Genomic DNA, 21,216 nt, shown 5'->3' with positions numbered 1-21,216 from the left:
TTGGCTTGTGACTGACTCTGCTTTCGTCTGATCCCTAACCTGTTGATCCGCTATTGGTTCCCAGTCTGCTCATTCCCTGGTGGGGTGATCCTGAGATCTGCGACCTGGTATTAACACGCAGCCCAATCCATCTCCACCATTAGGAGCTCTGGTGAATACCGGTTAATACTTAGACTCCGCACCTCAGGTGAGCCTGCGTCATTCCCAGGGGGATCTGCTGGTGTACCTATCCTGCTGGTCTCAGGTAAGCCTTTTACTGCTATAGCAACTGGTCTCTGAACCTGACCTTATATCGTGACAATTCATCAAAAATTAAATGGAGGCTTATCAGAAATAGAGGCCCCTTAATTATATGGGGTCTCAACCAGCATTGCAGTGTGAGATATTAGCAGGTTCTCCATGCCATACCCAGAGCAGGGATCTTCCAAATCTCCAGGCCCAAATGTGATCTTGAAAAACGGTGCCAAATAATGTCATGAAAGAAAAAAAATGCCTCTCATAGTGAAATACGTATCATACTCCTTTATTTGCAGAAGTAAAATCCTACTTCAAGCTGTAGAACAATTAAAAGCATTCAAAAAGATCGCTTCCAAAATGGTAGACAGTGCAATGACATCAGAGGGTGGCTCTGCCCAACGTATTTCATCATCAAAAGACATCTTCTAGGGGTGTAAATAACACATAGCACAATATTTATCTAATCAAACATGAAATATTGAACACTGATATTATGTACTCTCTTATCCAGGCAGCAGTTGGTGCTTTAGGCTCCATTTAACAAGTTTTGCTGCATCTATTTTGCCCTTTTTTTCATAGTTCTGTAATTCTGTAGTTCACTCATACTCCCTTTCCCTCCATAGAGCCCGTCTGACAGACAGAGTTTCTGAAATGATATGACTACTACTCTGCTTTTTTGATATCTCTTTTTTTATATATACATGTGATAAAAAAAAAACATCCATTGTAAAACCTATAAGCATAAAGTGTATGTGAAGTGAAAACCTTTTTCTTTAGTTTTGGATAGATTGTGAAGTGTTATACCCACTGTCAAGTTTTTATTGATATCTGGGTAGAGTCACATAATCAATTTATCTTGGTGACCATATTTAAATAAAAACATGGTGCACTAACACCTCACTGTGAAACATAACCTTAATAAGTAAACAATAAATAATACAATCCTCAAAAAATCAAATGTGAAGATATATCAGTCCAATTCAACATATACAGTCCTAATGTTATGCTATCATCCAAAAATTCCAAAAACGTGCTTGGGTTGTAGACCCACTCCCTGCTCAACTTGAAATTTGACCTACAAATTATATTAGATCAAATGCACTTTTCAAAGGACTGTGTAGCCTCCTGATTGTGATCCATGTGATATTCCTTCCACGTACTATATCTTCAATGTATCTTAACTCCAAACCGTGCATGAAAAAGCAAAACGCATACCGTGGTGCAACACCGTTTTAAAGAACTATACACTACACCCACTCACATATGCACTCACATTAAGAAAACAATAAATGTGCTCCAAGATGCAATGATCCAATATTTGCATTTCTCCACTGTGCATATTAATCCATAGTGTTTCCCATCACCGAATAAGTGCACCGTACATATATTTGCATCTTGTCTTGGTGACCATTTTCACTGGTTCAGAAGATGACAAAAGCTCAGATTTGTAAGGCTCCATACACGTGGGGTGATTGGTTGCATGCCCTGTGCAGGGCCATGTGTTTGCTTTATGGAGATATAGAGGTATTACATGCATCCCTGTTCTGCCAGTCCCATAGATGTGTGTAGGGACCCATCTTGTGTGTATGGTTTCAAAAACACCCAGCGTGAGCTTGTATACATGCACCGGCACCCGCATGGATGTCACATTGGGACACAGCGGTTGTGTCCAAGTTTCCCAGTAGATATCTATGGGACTGACAGCATGAGGATGCATGCAAAAACTGTACAGGTAAAAGACAATCCTGCACGGGGCACACAGATAATCAGGAATAGAAAGGAAGAGGAAACCTTCCTATGAGGACCCTTGTTCCCGTGACCACTATAAAAAATAATATCTCTTCGTTTTTTGAAAGATTTCCCTTTACTTCTTGCTGTGTAGCTGGGATATTAGGTAAAGGGAAATCCTTGGCAGGACACAAAAAAACAAATCTGACATAGATTTTAACCATTCCCTAATCTACTAAAAATAAAAATAGTCTTGGCTCTATATACACTTAAAAAAAAATCATGACCTCTATGAACAAGTCCAGTCAGGGTGAAATGTGTCCAAAGGGCATATCTTAGGGTGGGGACTAAGACGAAAGCCTGTTATATTCCCATATGGAAGAAAAATATATTTGAAATATATTTTTAAAATATTCTTCCAAAAGATATTGACATATATTTGAAATACTACAATGTTGGCCATAATCAATATATTTCAAAATATTTTTATATATATATATATATATATATATATATATATATATACATTTTGTCCAAGGTTCAGACTCTATGGGGATTTGTTCCACTAGAGGGAAGTGCTGGGTCCTTCAGGTAAGCTGAAGGTAGTGGGCTCATTAAGGCTGTTATAAAACTTCCCAGCTTGCTTAGGGAGTTGCTCCAACCTGGAACCAGATCTGTGCCTGAACTGACTGGGGAGCAACAGCCTATCTGTGTGCAGGGAGACAAAAGCCTGTGTGGCTAGCCTCCAACTACTTGGAACTAGGTATAGCATCAGGCTGTACCTAGTGAATAGCTAGGGAAGCTGTTTGTACAGTAAGTAGCCAAGTTGGGCAGGATTTGATTTGATGTTTCTTTTTGGTTTGGCATTTTTCTGTACATATTGTAAATAAACTGCACCTTTTTGTTTTTTCGCCTGTGTTTTTGTGTCGTGCACCCATCCAGGGGGTCACACACCCGCTGCTGAGCGAACCCCGTTACAATATATATATATATATATATATATATATATACTGTATACAGGGTGATTGAAAAGTAACTCCTTATTTTAAAAATCTTATAAGTTTTTAATCATTATTTTTACAAAAAAATGAATGAGAAGAACACACAACATGGAGTTTTATTTAAAATTTGATTGCATTCGCCTGCAGCTTCTGAAGCCGCTCGGGAATCGCATCAACTGTTCTTCGCACAAACTCTTGTGGGATGGCAGAAATAACTTCTCGTAGTCACCGTTCAAGTTCTTCTAAAGTCTTTGGTTTCGTAGAGTAAACTTGTTCCTTCAACCAACCCTAAAGAAAAAAGTTGCAGGGTGTTAAATCAGGGCTTCTGGCTGGCCACTCATGCGGACCACGTCGACCCAGCCATCTCCCAGGAAATATTTCATTCAGCTATTCACGAACAATAATAGCAAAATGTGGAGGAGCACCATCTTGCATAAAAATCAAGTCTTCGATATTTTCCCAGGTATTGACAACTGGCCAGATTTCATCTTGCAGCATAGTGAGATACCTTTCGGCATTCATGGTATCGCAGATTTAATTGTCATAGATTAAGGAACATACATTAAAAAATTGAGAAAAAAGTAACTGCATATAAAAATTTATAGTTTAAAATAGGGCGTTACTTTTCAATCACTATATATATATATATATATATATATATATTTGAAATTACAAAATATATTTTAAAATACATGTCAAATATACTGTATGTCTTTACAAATACAAATCCACAGTTTTGAAATGCATTTACAAATATGTGTAAGAATATATGTTAAAAAAAAAATGTGAAGGATATATTTAAAAAAATATATGTTTTTTTTAGATGTTTTTCATATATTTTATAATATATAAAAAATGCATTTCAACATACATACACACACACACACACATATATATATATACATTTTTTTTTTTTTTATTGAAATATATTTTGAAATATTTTTAAAAAGGAGCATGATTGCAGCATTTCAAATATAAGTCAATATATTTGGGTAGAATATTTTACAAATACATTTCAGATATATTTTTCTTCCATGTGGGTTGTATGATGTTCACAGCACAGCTTCAATTTGTTCCTTACTATTCATGCTGAGTGGTACGAGCCCTTAGGAACTAGCACCTGGTGCAGTGAAGAACCTGAGAATCATGACTAAAATACGAGCTTGGAGTGGTGCAGAATTTATTTGAACTTCGACAGTGAAAAAAAAATTGACTTAAATAAAAAAATAAACAATTTCACTTTACATACTTGCAGAACAAAGTATTTTTAGACAAAAGGCTTTCAAAATATCAACACACATTGATAAGACTATAATTAAGTAATCACTCTCACATTTACAGTATGTCTAAACAAAGTTACATTATCAGTAGCTTCTTTTAAATTATGCAAGAAAATGGGAAAAACATGAGAAGCCCTCTTGCATGCAAATATGATATATAGTCTCTATGTTGAGTAGGATGCACCTAGGGGGCTGCAGTGAAACCAATCATCAGGAGCTCTGGTACTTAGTGTAGGATCCCACACATGATCTGCTCACATGTAGTCTGACCTCATGTACTTTCCCTGTAGGTTCCTGGTAAAAAGTACTTTGTTGGAGCTCACACAGGGCCATGGATTTATTTCCTGGTTTTATTTGACAGCACCGGGCCAATCAGGAGACAACAAGTGCTGTCAATTGGTGAAGGAGAATGAGCCACCGGCCCACCAATACCCAGAAGTAGCAGCTAATTGACTCTCACTCCTTATGACTTCCAATGGCCAAATGGAAGAGTGTATTTGACAATGAGGAGAGTAGTAGTTAGGTGACCCTTCTGCTCAGTTCTGCATAGGCAGAAGATAGGTATCTCTATATTTCAAATATACCTGGACTGGGTTTTGAATGAATGAAAGCTGGATTAATTAATGAAATCATACTTTAACATACGGTAGGTATGCAGAATTATAGCACATATATGAAACGTGTTGTGGTTTGTTTCCTTAAATATTGCAGTAATGTGCAAATTGCATGTACTTACTGAGAGAAATGAAGATAAGTTATTCCTGTTGAGGACTAAAAGTTATTCTGTAACTTTTATTTTTTAATCACCATGAAACACAAAAAAATTAAAGTTCACTATGGTAGGCAGGACTGGTGCCTTGCCATGATACCAAGTTGGTTCTCATCTGAGTCTGATTTGGTGACTGCATTTGAATATAAAAGTGACCAGTTTAATATATAGTGTTTTCCTGCTTTGTATTCTTTGTATTCATTATACTATTTGAAATATATGAAAAAATAATCTGGATATCTGTGACAAATCATAGGGTCATGAGCTAGTGCGCTTGGAAGGCTGACACACATTACTTTCAAGCTATAACAATACAGTTCTACTAATGGTAAAATAATCTAGTAAAAAGATAGACGAGTGCTGAAAGTTAAAAGAATTTCAGTAAAATAAAGAAAGTACTAAAGTGTAAAAGTCATTGGACTTTTGGGAACCTTAAAATAGTCTTTTTTTAAACACTACAAAAGAAAATTCCAGAACATGTTTTAGATAACTTTTTATAATTCTCAAATTGTGTTAATACAAGATTAGTTTCTTACTTTATTTATTTATTACAGGTACTTATATAGCGCCATCAATTTACGCAGCGCTTTACATAGATATATTGTTCATTCACATCAGTCCCTAACCCTCAAGGGACGTACAATCTAAGGGTCCTAACTCACATTCATTCATACATATACTAGGGCCAATTTAGACAGGAGCCAATTAACCTACCAGCATGTCTTTGGAGTGTGGGAGGGAGTACCCAGAGGAAACCCACACAGGCACAGGGAGAACATGCAAACTCCAGGCAGGTGGCGCCGTGATTGGGATTCAAACCAGTGACCAGAGTACTGCCGGGAAAAAGTGGTAACCATTTACCTCCCTGACTGTATTCCTGAGTGTAGCTCTGGGTAAAGTTTCAGTACCACAAGCGGTAACCCCGAGCTACACTCGGGCTTACCATGCGGCACTGCTCCGGCATCTATTCTTCACTTACCTTGTCCTGCGCTCCCGCGATATCCCTCCTGCAGTGTCCCCGGCAATGTAATCCGGTGGATGCCGGCATCTGTCATCTGGGTTCCGTCCCCTGCGAGCGTCGGGACGTACGGGGGACGGAACTGGCGGGAAATTTGAAAATGACAAAAAGTGACATTCGCTAAATACACTAAAATCACATAGTAAAACATTACTGTATCAAACCATTTCACATACATTTTGTCCCTAGTGCTTTGTCCTGTGCCCTGCCTGCATTTTTACTGTTCTTTCTGCCTTGAAACTGAGAAATGTCCATGGCGTCCAAAAAGTGTCCCTTTAGGTCAAAAGCGGTTTTAGACCGGCTAGAGAACAGCATTAGAACTACTTGCAGAATTGAGTGATAATGATTCGTGGGGAAATTCATCATCAGACACTGAAAACGATTTTGCGACTTTGCTCAGTGATGTGCAAACTTGGCGCTATATTTCAAATGTCAGTGTTTTTGGTTTGATTATATTATTGAATTAAATTTATTATTATTTTTTATGATTATTTCTTAAATTATAATTTATGATTTCGTGTTTCAAATTTTATCATACCCGGGATGTTTACTAGACTCTTGTTCGGACAGATTTTACTGAGTTATTCCTAAAAATTACAGGCCTACAATAAAAAAATACATATTTCCATGCAAAAAAATGTACCGCTTTGAGGACAGAAATATGGACATAGTCAGACCACTAGGGAGGTTAAGCCACTGTGCTGTATTTTATATAATAAAATAATATATCACTATAAACTCTAGAGTAATATATATATAAATCATGTTTCTTTACAATAACAAATCAACTTGATTCAATGAGTAGATCCAGAGTGTCCATTAAAGTGTTACTAAACCCACAGCAGTAAAATCAGTCTGTATATGCAGTAAAGAATGCTTGATATACTCACTGTGGAACCTAAAGGGTTAATCCTCCACATTGTGTAAAAAAGCTGTTTGATCCTGTCTGCTTTGATCCTCCCCTTTTTCCACAGTCCTCAATCCATATGCTGATGGTACAGAACCCTACGAGACACTCTGCATATGCTCAGTTTATTGTGTATTGCTAGAGAGGATTTGTTTTTGGGGGGGTACATGTGATCAGCACAGGGACAATCAGCACTTTCCAGACAGAGGGTCAGGGGGCATGCAACCTCATAGGATAGTCATAGGAGAATGAAAACTCCTCCTACAAGCTTTAACCAGTGCTCGACTGGACACTGATAAAAGACACAAGACTGCTATATACTGCTGATGAGCAAAGGTATTTAGCAGTTTATATTTACTAGAATAATTTCATTTCTGTGTACTGTGGGAGACCAGATATAGTGATCGCAGGGGTCTGGGTTTAGTAACACTTTAAACAAAAATTTGCCTGAAATTATAGCCATTCCTACTGCCTGTGAAATCAGTTCAGCTCATTTTTAGTTATTAACTGAGACACATGTCTTGACCTGATCATCCTAATATTTGGTGTAATATATGTTTTTTTTTCTGTTGTAGATATAAGGCTATTGTAAATCCGATGGATATCCAAACATCAAGTGCTGTTCTGTGGACATGCTTAAAAGCTGCAGCCATCTGGATCATTTCAATGCTCTTGGCAGTCCCTGAAGCCGTGTTTTCTGAAGTGGCACACATCAATGGGTCAGACAATGTCAGCTTCACAGCTTGTATTCCATACCCACAAAATGATGAGATGCATCCCAAGATCCATGCAGTGCTAATTTTTTTGGTTTACTATCTTGTTCCACTTACTATTATCAGTATTTACTACTATCATATTGCAAGGACTTTAATTAAGAGTGCTCACAACATACCTGGGGAATACAGTGAGCATTCTAAGAGGCAGGTGGGTACTCTTTTTTTATATAATAGACATGTGTAGTTGGTGTATCACCATCATTTCTTGCTTAAAATACAGCAGCTGTGCACACAATCAGCCAATATTAACTAGCTAAGCACCAGAATATTTGTTAAATTTCAGGCCTATTAAGTTGGCAACTTTCACATAGTAGAATACATTGGAAAGTGTTTAAATCCTGGGTGAAAGTTGTGTAAAAACATTTATAAATACCCTCATACTGTTTTTGCTGTTATTACTTTTTTTTTTTTTTGGGGGGGGGGGGGTGTTTTGGAAATATTGCCTATCAAATATGGATGAAATGTTCTATAAAATAAGCAAACAATAGAAAATTTTTGATAGTGATATTTTGAAAATTACTTTTATTACTATAGATTTAAATACTGTTTTGACAATTCATTTCTCAATATATCAAAATTATGTTTCTGAAACAAAGTGAAGTGAAAAAATTAAAGGAATTTTTTTGTAATTTTGTATTTAAACTGCATTAACACATTTATCAACATAATTTCAAATAAAAAATATTTTCATATGAATAGTATAATTTTTTTACTAAGTAAAAAATAACTAAGGAGGTCAGAGCAAAGTAGGAGGAAGTTAGGGCTAGTAAGGCAAAGCAAAAGGTTGGTCAGGGGATAAATAGATAAGACTTTAATTTTAAAAAATACTTTTTTTTTAAAACATTCTGGTTTATTAAAGAGGCTCTCTCACTTTAAAAAGGCTGAAAAATATTGACAGGTCTGAGATACAGGCACCCAAAAAAGATACAATTTTCAGTATCATCTGATTTGCCTGAATGCTAAGCTTTTCATATGCTGGACTTTGCTGACTGGGCAAAGCTCCAACTCTTCTGGATAGTATGTTTAAAATTTCTCTTAAAGCTGATCTGTGGGATTGCCCTATTTCCCCCCCCCCCCCCCCCTCCTCCCCGTACTCCTCTCTAACTGATGAAAAATTTGCTGCTCCAGTTCCGAATCTTCACCTTTCTTCTGTATACAGGAGGCGGGGTCCTTCTTTAGTCCATGTGACTGCCTGCATGACATGTACACTTCATATTTGGATGTCCAGTGGTGGGGTCCTCTCAGAATCCAGAAGAGTAGTCTGCAGCAGTGACATTGTTCGAATGGGGCTATCAAGGGTCATCATGGCATACCTACAAATCAGGATTAGCCCCCCCCCCCCCCCATCCGACACACACCTGGAAACCAAGCTGGTGAAGGGCCTAGAGGTTGGATTAAGGTAAATATATCTTGTTCAAAAAGAAAAGAAAAAAAAATTGCAGGATGGGTTAGAGAGCAATGGAAGGTAGAGGTACGAATGTCGTTAGTAATTGCCTGAAGATGAGCTATAGACCAAATTCCATCTAAAAAAATAGCTGCAGATAACTAAAATACAGTAGTTTTTTTTTTTTTGTTTTAAACAATTAACAAGCAGCAAGAAAAACAACTGTGAGTGCTGAAAACCAGTATGTATAGCAGCCTACCTAGACAGTTTGTGACCTCTGCTGAAAAATCAACAACAGATCCCAGCAGCTACACACATGAGTGCGTTCTGAACTGGGAACACTTAACTGGCTAATAATAACCTGCTGTACTTACCAGCCAGTCGTATTTTATGAAAATTATTTTTGGTCTCTTTTCTATTGTACATGCAATTGAACGTATAAATAGATACTCTTATGACTATTAAATATTATTTTTTTTCTAACAGGCACCTTTTAAACAATGTAGCTGCTTCTAATTTCATGGTTAGAATATTTTTGAGAATGTAAAATTACCATTATTTCCATTATTTTCTACTTTGGTGTATGTTGGAATGACCACCCTCACATCTGCATGGAAATTAGCACAAGTATTATAACTCGTTGAACATCCACAAAGAAATGCTGTATCTTGTTGATCAACCCTATGTGAATTTTGTGTGTTAAATGTTATGGGGCCATTATATTATACCAGGAGAGAACATTCTAAGCAAATTGCTCAATAAATGTAAAGTTATATTTTTTTGTTTCATAGAATTTCTTGTCAATGTCAGCTGTCACTATTATATTCTTATTTTTTTTTCTCATTATTTCTTTTTCATTAAAATTTACTAAAATAGAACTTAACTTATATACTTTTCTCATCTTTTCTCACCCCATCATTTATTATACAAGGAGATACAAGGTCTTAGCCATTGACATCATTTCAGGGCCCACCTTTGACATAATTTCCGTTGTCATGGACCACACACCAGCTCCATGGTATGAGCGGAAGTGCTAAGTGAAGGTCCTTTACAAGTGAGCTGTCTATGCTGGTGCCTGCTCTGGCAAATTTTATGTGAGTGCAATCTCTAGACACTTTTTATATCTCCTTGTATTATAAATACTTACTACACTATAAACACTTTCCCTGGGCTCTTTGAGTGCTTGTTCTGAATGAATGGGAATTGGCAGTGGATTCTTCAGTGGATTCACCGCAGTCATCTCATATGATGGATGTGATGTTTAGCACTTGCAGCCTGCTTTGCTAGCCACATAGGTCTGGTGAGTGAGGAATGTATTTAAAACACATGTTGGAGCACATTGTGTTTAAGAAGGCATAATCACCCAGTTAATTTCCATGATCACGGTGATTGGAGATAGACACATATACAGTATCTGGGACTTGGTATATTGAATATGTGGACTTGATTGAAAAATGGGTATTTGAATTCATTGGTTTGAATTTTTGTTTATGCACGTACTAGTAAAGCTAGCACCTATCTTCATTTATACTTTTCTTATCTAAAGTGTCACTCTTAAAACGGCAGCTGCCTTAATATCGAATATCACAATCACATTATACTTTTTTTACATTTGGTGCCCTTCCCTATATTTATAGACCTATGTGGTACCAGTATCGCTTTCCAAAACATTTACAAGGTAAGAGCCCTCAATCCAATTTTTCCATTTTTCCAGAAGGAAATAGGATGTTGCTTTGGAGAAAAAGTTAATCTCATGTAGTCCTTATATTCCTGAGAATATTGGTATTCCACCTAGTAGACAGATTTATTAAACCAGCTCTTGAATACTCATGTGTCTCTCAATCAGTTCAAAATACGTTCCAATCACAAATTACACTATATACACTATTTTATTTTTGGCCACATATCTTTTTGCTATATGGTAGGAACTGAAAGGGAAGAGGAGTTTAAAGAAGGATTTGATTTGACTATGCACATAAAACAGTTTTAATTGGGTGAGATACAGTACATGGTGAGATCACATTGCATGCGGTGGAATCACAGTTGGTTAAAGGGACAGGCATGTTGTAAGCTCACCTAAATGTGAGTAGTAGCATTATAGATAGAGTGATTTATGTTATGGTATATCATTATTTAGTTATTTATTCTTCCTGGGTACTTTTGACACTTTCGTGGGAGGGAGGAGGAGTATTCTTGAAAATGGATCTGATGTGCAAAGATTGGAGAAAATTGTGTTTTTTTTTTTTTTTTTTTTTTTTTTTTTTTTTTTTTTTTTCAGAAGACTCATTTTTGGTAGAGGAGGGCAAGAGTATATACAAGTGACATATGAGTTAAATGTGAGCACCATCTATTGGATTTAGAGCACATTTTGGAGTTTTTACATATTGCACCATGCAGTTTTCCTTTTTTTGAGGGTTATTAAACTGTGATTTGGAGTCTAAAGCAGTTTCAAGAGAGTGGAGGACTTTGTGATTGGAATGTATCTTAAACTGATTGCGAGACACATGCGTATTCAATTGCTGGTTTCATAAATCTGTATAATTCACCTGCCAGTGACCATGGGGTTTCTAGCTGCTAGGTCTGTTGGAGAAGTATAGCTCTAGTGCAATGGCATATAAAACTTATTCCACCTAATGGAACTAATTAAGTCTAAATTTTATCTCCTTGTGATATCTTACAGATGTGAGATTCTTCACAGTATAGAATTTACTTATTTTTGATCACCAGAGGATGGGTATGTATAATCCTCGAGAAACATCAAGAAGATGAATAGTTAAAGATTTCTTATATCTGTTTCTGGGCAGTGTGCTCATATGAGGGAGGAAGGCCATTGTGTCATTCCCCATGGTGACATATGTCAGTTTTTGAACAATGTTTCATACATGAGACCAGAAATATAGAAATATTTTAATTTGATAATCTCTAGTACTCCTCTCACAAAGTAATAGGCAAGTTGTGGCTTTGGAAATACATGGGGACTAATTCAGTTTTTTTCCTTCAATTTTTTTATTCCATTATGTTTTCCCTGACTCATAAACCCCCTGGGGTTGATTTACTAAAGGCAAATAGTCTGTTCAGTGTTGCAAGAGAATTTTCACTTTGAGGGGGAGTTTTGCCTTAGCTTAATGAATGAGGTGAAGCTCTTGACTGTATGACTGGCTGACTTCTGTCATCCAGTTATGTGCAAGTGAAAATACTGTTTTCTGTTTTCTTTGCACTTGATTGGGTATTTCTTCGAAAGTAAATTTTTACCATATTCACTAAACTAAGAGAAAATTCCATTGCAAACTGAAAATTCCCTTCCAAAGTAAACAGCCTATATGCCTTTAGAAAATCAATCCCTATGTGTCTCGAGCTCCAAAAATAATACAACAGAAGCCTTCACATTTTAAATGATATGCTCTTTCCTTTAGTATCTTTGTAATGAAACTTGGAGAGTATATGTGTGCATCTGTATATAAACAGTACATACTGTATATGATGATAATGATATCATAACACCATTTTGCCTCCCTTGTCATTGATCAAGGTTATAGGACTGTTACTTGAGTGTTCAAATAAAGGAATGTCATGATTGCTTAGCAGCAAACTACGAAATACAATAGAAAGTAATAACCTTTGAATGTATTCTTCTAGAGCAATCAACTGTAAATTTCATTTGTAAACCCTATTCATTATCCATTTGTTCAGTGCTGTTTTGTTTTGCTCCTCCAAAGGCAGTTCAATCATTTAACTGTCATGGTGGAATAGTGTGGGATAATTATTAAAAACAGAGAATGCTGTTCAAGATTAGGATTATACTGGAAAAGTCTGAATAGCTGGGAAGTGTTTATGCAAATATTTTTGGAAGTACAGAGGAGATAATGGTCTAAAAGCTGTAAAAATAAAAGAAGTCTGAAGCTTAACCATAAGACTGAAGGGTAATTAATTGCAATAAAAATTTACTGGCTAACTCTAGGTTTTATAGACATTAAATGAGGTTTTTGATAGGAGGTAAAGAAAGTAAAAGAGTAAAACCAAGAGCACTAGGAAAACTCTCTCATGTCAGTGACCTTTTGTTATTTTAAAGCTTAGAGCGGTATTAAACCCCAAACAAAAAATTGATTAAATTACAGCTTACCAATCACTAGATATCGTAGCTGCATCAGTTTTATTTTATTTAGATTTTTCCCCTCTGTTTTCACCTGGTGGTCTGGCCAGTAAAACACCTCCTGTGTTAGTGAGACACCGCTCTGGATGAATGAGCATAGGAGGTACAACAGACAGCAGCATTATCAGTCTGGGGGGTGGTGGTGTATTAGCAGATTTGAATACATTAATGAATTGAAGCCAAACTCCAGCTCAGACTTTATAATCGGTTACAGCAAACTGTTTTTTTCCTTTTGGGATAAAGGTTTTACATGAATAAATAAAAGCTGGTAATTTGAATCACCATTGCCAGTAGTAAATTGATTGTCTTATCCATGTAAATATTTCAGATAACCCAGGGATCTATAGTTAAAAAAATTAACTTACAGCTCTATTGATTACAGAGAGAGTATTAAACCACCCTTAAACATTTAACGGCAGACTGTGCCAGTCACATCTAAACATTGCTAAAAAAAGAGGATATTTATCACAGTTTAAAGAATAATATGAATAAAGATTGCTATGTGCAATCTCTTGCCAGTTTGCTTGATTTTAGGAGGTTATGTTTGGTGGGATCCCATATGCTAGCTGCAGTTATTCCATCATACCGTGTGCTTTACTGCTTGCAATTGTCACACTCACTGTTCCATGCTCCGGTGCAAGGTTTTCTCTCCACCCAGGGACGTATTTACCGCAAGGCAAACAAGGCGTTGACTAGGGCGGCATTTTTCAGGGGGCAGCGCCGCCCCCTGGACGAAGGGACACACATGAAGATGGGGACATGCTGGGCTCATTGTATCAGTGAGGTGAGCCTTGCCAGTGTACTGTCCACCACCGAGGAGAAGGAGGAGGAAGAAGGACATCCAGTGTATAGTTCTGCGGACATGGCGCGGCTGCTAGAGCAATGGGAAGTCCGGCAGGTGAGGTGAGGATGGGGACATGCTGGGCTCAGTGTCAGTGCGGTGAGCCTTCCCAGTGTACCGGCTGCCGCCCAGGAAAAGGAGGGAGAAGGAAATCCAGCGTACAGTCCTGTGGTTGCTGGAGTGGTGGGAGGTCAGAAGGTGAGGTGAGGATGGGGAGAAAGTAAACACAGAGACCAGGCTGGAAATGTACGTTGATCACTGTCATACTCTGTCTTGTCAGTGTTTCTATCAGCCAGAATTTAGAAGTGCCAGGAACCATCGGGATCAGTCTGGGGGGGGGGGGGGAGGGAGAGGGAGAGGGAGAGGGCAGAGAGAGAGGGGGGAGTGAGAGGGCAGAGAGAGATAGAGAGAGGGAGAGAGAGAGGGGGCAGAGAGAGAGAGAGGGAGAGGGAGGCATTGTATATGGGGGAAATCAGTGTATATGGCTACAGTCTGTTGGAGGGAAACAGTGTATATGGCTACAGTCTGTGTTGGGGGGAATCAATGTATATGGGGGCAGTTTGTGTTTGGGGGGATCAGTGTATATGGAGGCAGTTTGTGGGGGGATTAGTGTATATGTAGGCAGTCCGTTGGGGGGGGGGGGCAGTGTATATGGGGTCAGTCTGTGAGGAAAGATTAGTGTATATGGGGGCAATCTGTGGGGGGAATCAGTATATTTGGAGTCAGTCTGTGGGGGATCAGTGTGTATGGGGGGGCAGTCTGGGGATCAGTGTATATGGGGGCAGTCTGTGGGGGATCACTGTATATGGGAGCAGTCTGTGAGGGGGATCAGTGTATATGGGGGCAGTCTGTTGGGGGGTCAATCAGTGTATATGGAGGCAGTATATGGAGGGATCAGTGTATATGGAGCAGTCTCTGTGGGGGGGGGGGATCACTCTGGGGGGTTCAGTCTGTGAGTCGGAAGGAATTTACATCCCACCATACCCTGAATACACCCATCCACTCCCTGACATCACCCAACACTCCCCATCACACCCCAACATACCCTGCCAGCATATCTCATAGATCCAACCCTACTATACTCTGCATAAGCCAATCACGTAAACCCTCCTGCACCTCTCACCACCCATCACACTCCACAATTCCTGCTTACACCCATCACACCCTTCGTACAGCTATGGCTCCCCCATCACCCCCCATAATACACTGTATACACCCCTTCTTTGTCACCACCTTTTACACCCTAGTTGCTACTGTCACCATGCAACCTCTCTCTCACTGGGAAAGGGGCGAGTGGGGGCGCACAGTTTTTGAATTGCCTAGGGCAGCACAAAAACTAAATACACCACTGTCTCCACCCGTACGAGGTCTTGGGCATTCATCATATCAGTGGCCACTGGTGTCTCTACCAGTTCATAGCCATAGCTATGACTAAGGCTTATTGTCGCAATGCGTAAGCGTTTTGTATGCATATTTTACTCATTTAACAAAGTTTACTATTCAGGAAGATGAGTGCCAGCTATATCAATCCTCATTATTCAATTCATGACCACTCTATCTTTTAGAGAGCCAGAATGACTGTTGTTTACTGTTCAAGCAGCACATCCACAAACTAGCAACCCGACTCCGCTGTATCTCCTTCTAAATGTGTATCTCTTTCTAAATGTGTATCTAGTGCTGCTCTGTGAACCCTGTGTGTTCCCAATGTTTTTGGTTTTGGTGATCCACATCATATTGTGGCCTTCAACCAGTTCCTGTATTTTTCCCTGTGTGTGCCAGTCAGCCACTTGCATACCAGCAGCTGTGTGATTCTCTGAGTATTCCAGCTTGTAACCAACTTATCTGTACCTATGACTTCCTTGTGCACCCCAGCTGGTGTCTAGTCTTTCTTCATCTTGGTGACTCCCTGTGTAATCCAGCCAACAACCCCACATTTCAGCTACTATGCTACTGTATGATTCCCTGTGTGTTCCAGCCAGCAATCTGTTAGCAGTACCTGTGTGATTCTCTGAGCATTCCTGTCTGCACCCAGTTTTCCTACACTTGTGTGTCTCCTCCACTCTCCAAACTCCCAATGCTGCAAGAGCCTTTAGACTTATTTCTATTACTCCTACTGATTCCAGAACCCAAATGCTGCAAGAGACTTATCCCTATATATCTCCAGTAACTGCCTGACTGGGTAAGTCAGAGGGCTGCACCCTGGTATCCATCGCCAGCCAAAACCATCTAGACCATTAGGAGCTCTGGTGATTACTAGATGACTCCTTAGACCCTGCCCCCTGTGCCTTGATTAGGAATGGTCTGACCTGAGCTACTCCATTCATGGAGAAACTGGGTCCAGTGATCACCAGTGAAGCAGCATTCCTTGTGCTCATCAAAGTCTTTGTTGAACCTGCTCAAGCCTCCTATGCAGCAAGTGCTCTTCTTCGTCAGGGCACTCAGTAGGGCAATATGCTGTCTGATGTTGCATGCTCACAGTGAAACAATCTTGGAACAGCAAAGCTCTTACAGGCACCTCCTGGCAAGGTCTGGCATGAAAGATGAAATTACAGATACAGATGTTTCCGCCAACTTGGATAATTTAATTTCTTTGGTCATCCAGATTGACATTTTTTTCAAGAGTGAACCCAGCAAGGGGCTTGTAAGCACAAGGCTTTAGCCCTCCCCTGGCTTTTAACTTCCATCATCCTTGGACCTTCAAGGGTTCCCACTTCCCTTCCTCTGGAAGAGCCCAAGAAACTGGGCTGCTTTCATCTCTTTGAGGAAAGAATTTCCTTTCTTCTGGGCTCCAGCGGTTAGGATGACGTCATCGCCCCGCCCCCATACAGCTGCCTGAACCTCCTGGACATTGAGAGGATCTGTCTCTGAGGTCTTGTAACAGGAGTTTGGGACACAGGCAAAGATAGGCACAGCTGCAGCAGCTGAAACATATCATTCATTTATGTGTGCTGTTTTTCTCAGAGCACAGTGGGCCCCCTCCTTCGGTGCCCATGTGCACTGCACACCGCACACATGGATGATACACCACTGGTCCTGAAGAAAGGTCCTTCTGCTGTATCAGAACCTCTCTTGATAAAAAGGTTTCATCTTTATTTCCCTTTTACCTTTTCCATTCCCTAGCACCAGGTTTTGTCCACCAAATGAGGCTGTTGGCATGCAGTCGTTCAGCTACCACAGGGCTGGCCAGTCCATGGCCAGGTCCTGTCTGAAAGGACCAGCACATGGGTTGCTCAGTGTTTGAGCTATGCATCCACATGCATCCTGGGTTTGTCTCCTGTGGTTCTATGTGACAATTGCATTTTCTTAGTGCTCCTAATTCCACCAACCCTTTGTAACTTCCTAGTCTAGCCTGAAACCCACAACCACTGCCTGTGCATTTCCCTATGTGTTCTTGCCATTAATTGCATCCCAGCACCTGTGTGTTTCTCTGGGCATGCTAGCCTGTAAGCAGCATACCTCAAACTCACAAAACAGGTACTTTTATGTAGCTTTGAGGGCGACATAAAAAAACCCAACAGAACAATGTGCTTTTAACAGGCAGCCTCTACAACAACATACATCGGCAGCACCTTTGGCTGTGGAATTGATTTTTTTCTTTTACAGTCAGCTTGGCCTAATTAGCACAGAAGTATGCAAAACTTTGAAAACAAAGTCTTTATTTTTGGAAGTTTTAAAAGTGACATGTTTTTTCTTCAACTTGCTTTGCCTTGTGGATAGACATTGGCCAGTGGATTGCTGAGACTGTCCCTGTTCTGACTGATGCAAAATTGTCCTGCTGCTTTAATTTCTATCAGCATTTATGAAGAATGAAAAGACCACAAATGATACAGCAGTGTAAAATTGTCTAGCAGCAGGACAGTTTTAATGAGCAAGACTGGGTTAAAATGTACTGAAGACACACATTACAGGCAGGCGTTTTACTCCAAGAATTAAGAGCTGCAGTTTTAGAAACAAATAATACGCCAAACAAGTTTGTTTCCAATTCTTTTTTTACTATGGCGGTGATAGTTAGTTAGTGATTGTGAGTGATATATTGTGAGGTGGTTTAGGTGCACCTTGTTTTTGCGCACTGTCAGCATCAAATATACTGTAATGTACTATTAAGTTACTATTCACATTCTAACAGAAAAATAAAAATGAAGACTAACCAAGAAATGGTATTACCACCACATATTTCACATGTATTATTGTATTTTTATCAAAGGGTTCTTCTAAAACAAACTAAGACACCCTTTTCAAAATATTTTTTACAGTGCCTCACTTGTCTAGTAAAATAGTTAAAAAATATTGAAGTAAAATGTATTATAATGGTATTGTTGAGCAAGCATTACTACCCCATGCTGATAAAGCTGTTAGCTATTATCGTTTCTGAAAGTACCACCTACATTTAGGGTCCCATTTAGAAAGAAGAGCAGGTATACTTAGACATAATACTCCGAACTGTGTAGTGCATTTTTATGGCCCATTCATAAAATATAGTTTTTACTACATTTGTTAATTTTAATAGCGATCTGCACGTAAGTGCCTAGCACATTTGTAATATACACTGCTATGCTTTATAAATGTGCTTTTTGTGTTCTTCTATGGACACGTAGGTGTTCTATTGCGCTTATTTTTAGACTGCTAGAAATCTAGTGAACTTGTCAGTTCCTATGAAGTGTGATCTAAAATAACGAATAGAAAATCTAAAAAAAAAAAGAAACCTAATGCATCCACCACACCTAAGGACTAATAAGCTGCAAAATATTACATTGTTGTTCTTGGTTTTAGATACACTTTAAATACGAATACAGTAAGCATAACAGAAAACTTATTAAATATACAATATATAGTATACAAATATATAATACAGTATAAACAATTTTGACTAAGACTTTAATGGCAATGAGGTAATGGATATATTTTACAATGGGTATAAATAAATGCTATAAAGGAGTTGGGGAAATTAAGCACCTCCTTGGATTATTTTACTAAAAGACATGTACATACCATTGGGCATCAATCCTGTGCAAACAAGCAAATATTCACAGGATTTATTACGTGGATGCTGTCTGTGCTCAGGTTACAGCTTATAAATGCAGAGGTCACTAAAAAGGGTGGCAGACAGTGATTTCCACTGCTGCTAACTATAATTTGCAAATGCACATACCATAAAGGAATAAAACTGCATCAACAGGATACAGCTATCAAAAACAAAAAAAAAACAAAACAAAATATAATTTATAATAGGCATCATTAAATCATACAGAGAGGTCTTGTACTGCACATTCGGTCACCTTTGTGTGTATTACAGAAATTCAAAATCTAGATTATATATGCTTGTGCTTTAACCACTTGCCTACCAGGCACTTTCACCCCCTTCCTGCCCAGGCCAATTTTCAGGTTTCAGCACTGTCACACTTTGAATGACAATTGCTCAGTCATGCAACACTGTACCCAAATTACATTTTGTATAATTTTTTTACACAAACAGCTTTCTTTTGGTGGTATTTAATCACCAGTAGGTTTTTTTTTGCTAAACAAACAAAAAAAGACCAAAAATTTTGAAAAAAAAGTTTTTCTTAGTTTCTGTTAAATGTTTTTGTAAATATGTGATTTTTCTCCTTCACTGATGTGGCTGCACTGATGGGCACTGTTAGGCTGCACTGATGGGCCCTGATAGGCTGCACTGATGGGCACTGATGAGGAGGCACTGATATGCGTCATTGATGGGCACTGATACATGTCATTGTTGGGCACTGATGGACATTGATAGGCAACACTGATGAGCATTGATATGCGGGACTGATGGGAACTGATAGGCAGCACTGATGGGCATTGATAGGCAGCACTGATGGGCACTGATAGGCTGCACTGATGGGCACTGATGAGGCTGCACTGATCTGCTACACTGATGAGCACTGATAGGTGGCACTGATAGGCAGAATTGATAAGCAGCACTGATGGGCATTGATAGGCAGCACTGATGGGCGCAGATCGGCAGCACTGATGAGCACTGACAGACAGCACTTATGGGCATTGACAGGCATCACTGATGGGTACTGATGGGCATCACTGAGGAGGCACTAATAGCCAGCACTGAAATCCAGCATAGATGGGCACTGATAGCCAGCACAGATGGGCACTGAAAACCAGCACAGATGGGCAGTGATGGGCACTGAAAGCCAGCACAGGTGGGCACTATTGGCCCGCACTGATGGGGCTACACTGATCATCAGGCCACTGATAAACAGTGTCCTGATGATCAGTGTTGAAGTCCCCCTAAGAAATGCCGCTTACCGGCTCTCCTCTCCTCACGAGCTGTCAGCGTTAGGAGATGACTGCTGCTAACCAGCATTTCCTGTTTACATGTGATCAGCTGTGATAGGACACAGCTGGTCACATGTAAAAGCTGGCTCTGATTGGCCCCCTATGTGGACACGTGGCCAGCTGTTTCCGAAGGGACATATGGGGGGTGTAGTTCTGGGAGGATGTCCATGGATGCCCTCCCAGAACAAGCAGACTGCGCTTTAGTCATCTTTTGGCTATAGCGCGGTCGAGAAAAAGTTAAATACAAATTTCAATTAAAAAAAAATAATATACTCATACATTCAAAGACTTTTTCAAACGACATAAGGCATGAGTTTTTTTTTTGTTTCGTTTTTTTTTTAATTATATCTTTTTATTGAAAAAAGAAAATAATTTTTCAAAGTACAGTACAGTATCAAACAATATTGATTCAATAAAATGTTGCATAGCAAGTCACAAAGACATATTTCTTGCAAATACAAAAAGTAAAACCAAGAAACATACATCCCTTCATCTAGGAGTGTATTAATATATACTTTTGTCTATACAGAATAGCTTTTGACATATTTCCTATATAGCCATACTCCATTCAAACAGGAAAAGTAGAAAAAGAGAGGATAAAATAGAAGGCAGAAGAAAAAAAGGGGGGGGGGGGGTGTTACAGAAGGATAAAGAAACACATCCCAATATCACTGCTCAATTGCATAGACTATTATCTCTTATGTTAAAAAATGACCCATCGTCAGTAGATCTCTAAAGTTAGAGGTTGTCAACAATGAATCCAAGGACACCAAATTTCCAAAAATTTAGAATAAGTATTGTGTAAAATAGTGGTTA

At 38.9% G+C, this 21,216-nt stretch overlaps 1 protein-coding gene across 1 annotated transcript in view; it reads left to right on the top strand.

Annotated features, from left to right (window-relative positions):
• NMBR (neuromedin B receptor) overlaps nucleotides 1-21,216 on the top strand; it is a 356,579-nt gene that overhangs the window by 318,777 nt on the left and 16,586 nt on the right. Inside the window, exon 2 of the mRNA XM_089676276.1 lies at nucleotides 7,516-7,864. Within this exon, the coding sequence (XP_089532402.1) occupies nucleotides 7,516-7,864 (349 nt within the window). The remainder of the gene's footprint in view (nucleotides 1-7,515; nucleotides 7,865-21,216) is intronic.

Source organism: Staurois parvus, unplaced genomic scaffold (assembly GCF_062004578.1).
Source record: "Staurois parvus isolate SC_StPar_1 unplaced genomic scaffold, SC_StPar_1.0 ptg000165l, whole genome shotgun sequence".
Lineage (NCBI taxonomy): Eukaryota > Metazoa > Chordata > Amphibia > Anura > Ranidae > Staurois > Staurois parvus.
Note: the sequence above shows the minus strand (reverse complement) of the source record. Positions and strands in the feature narration are given on the sequence as shown.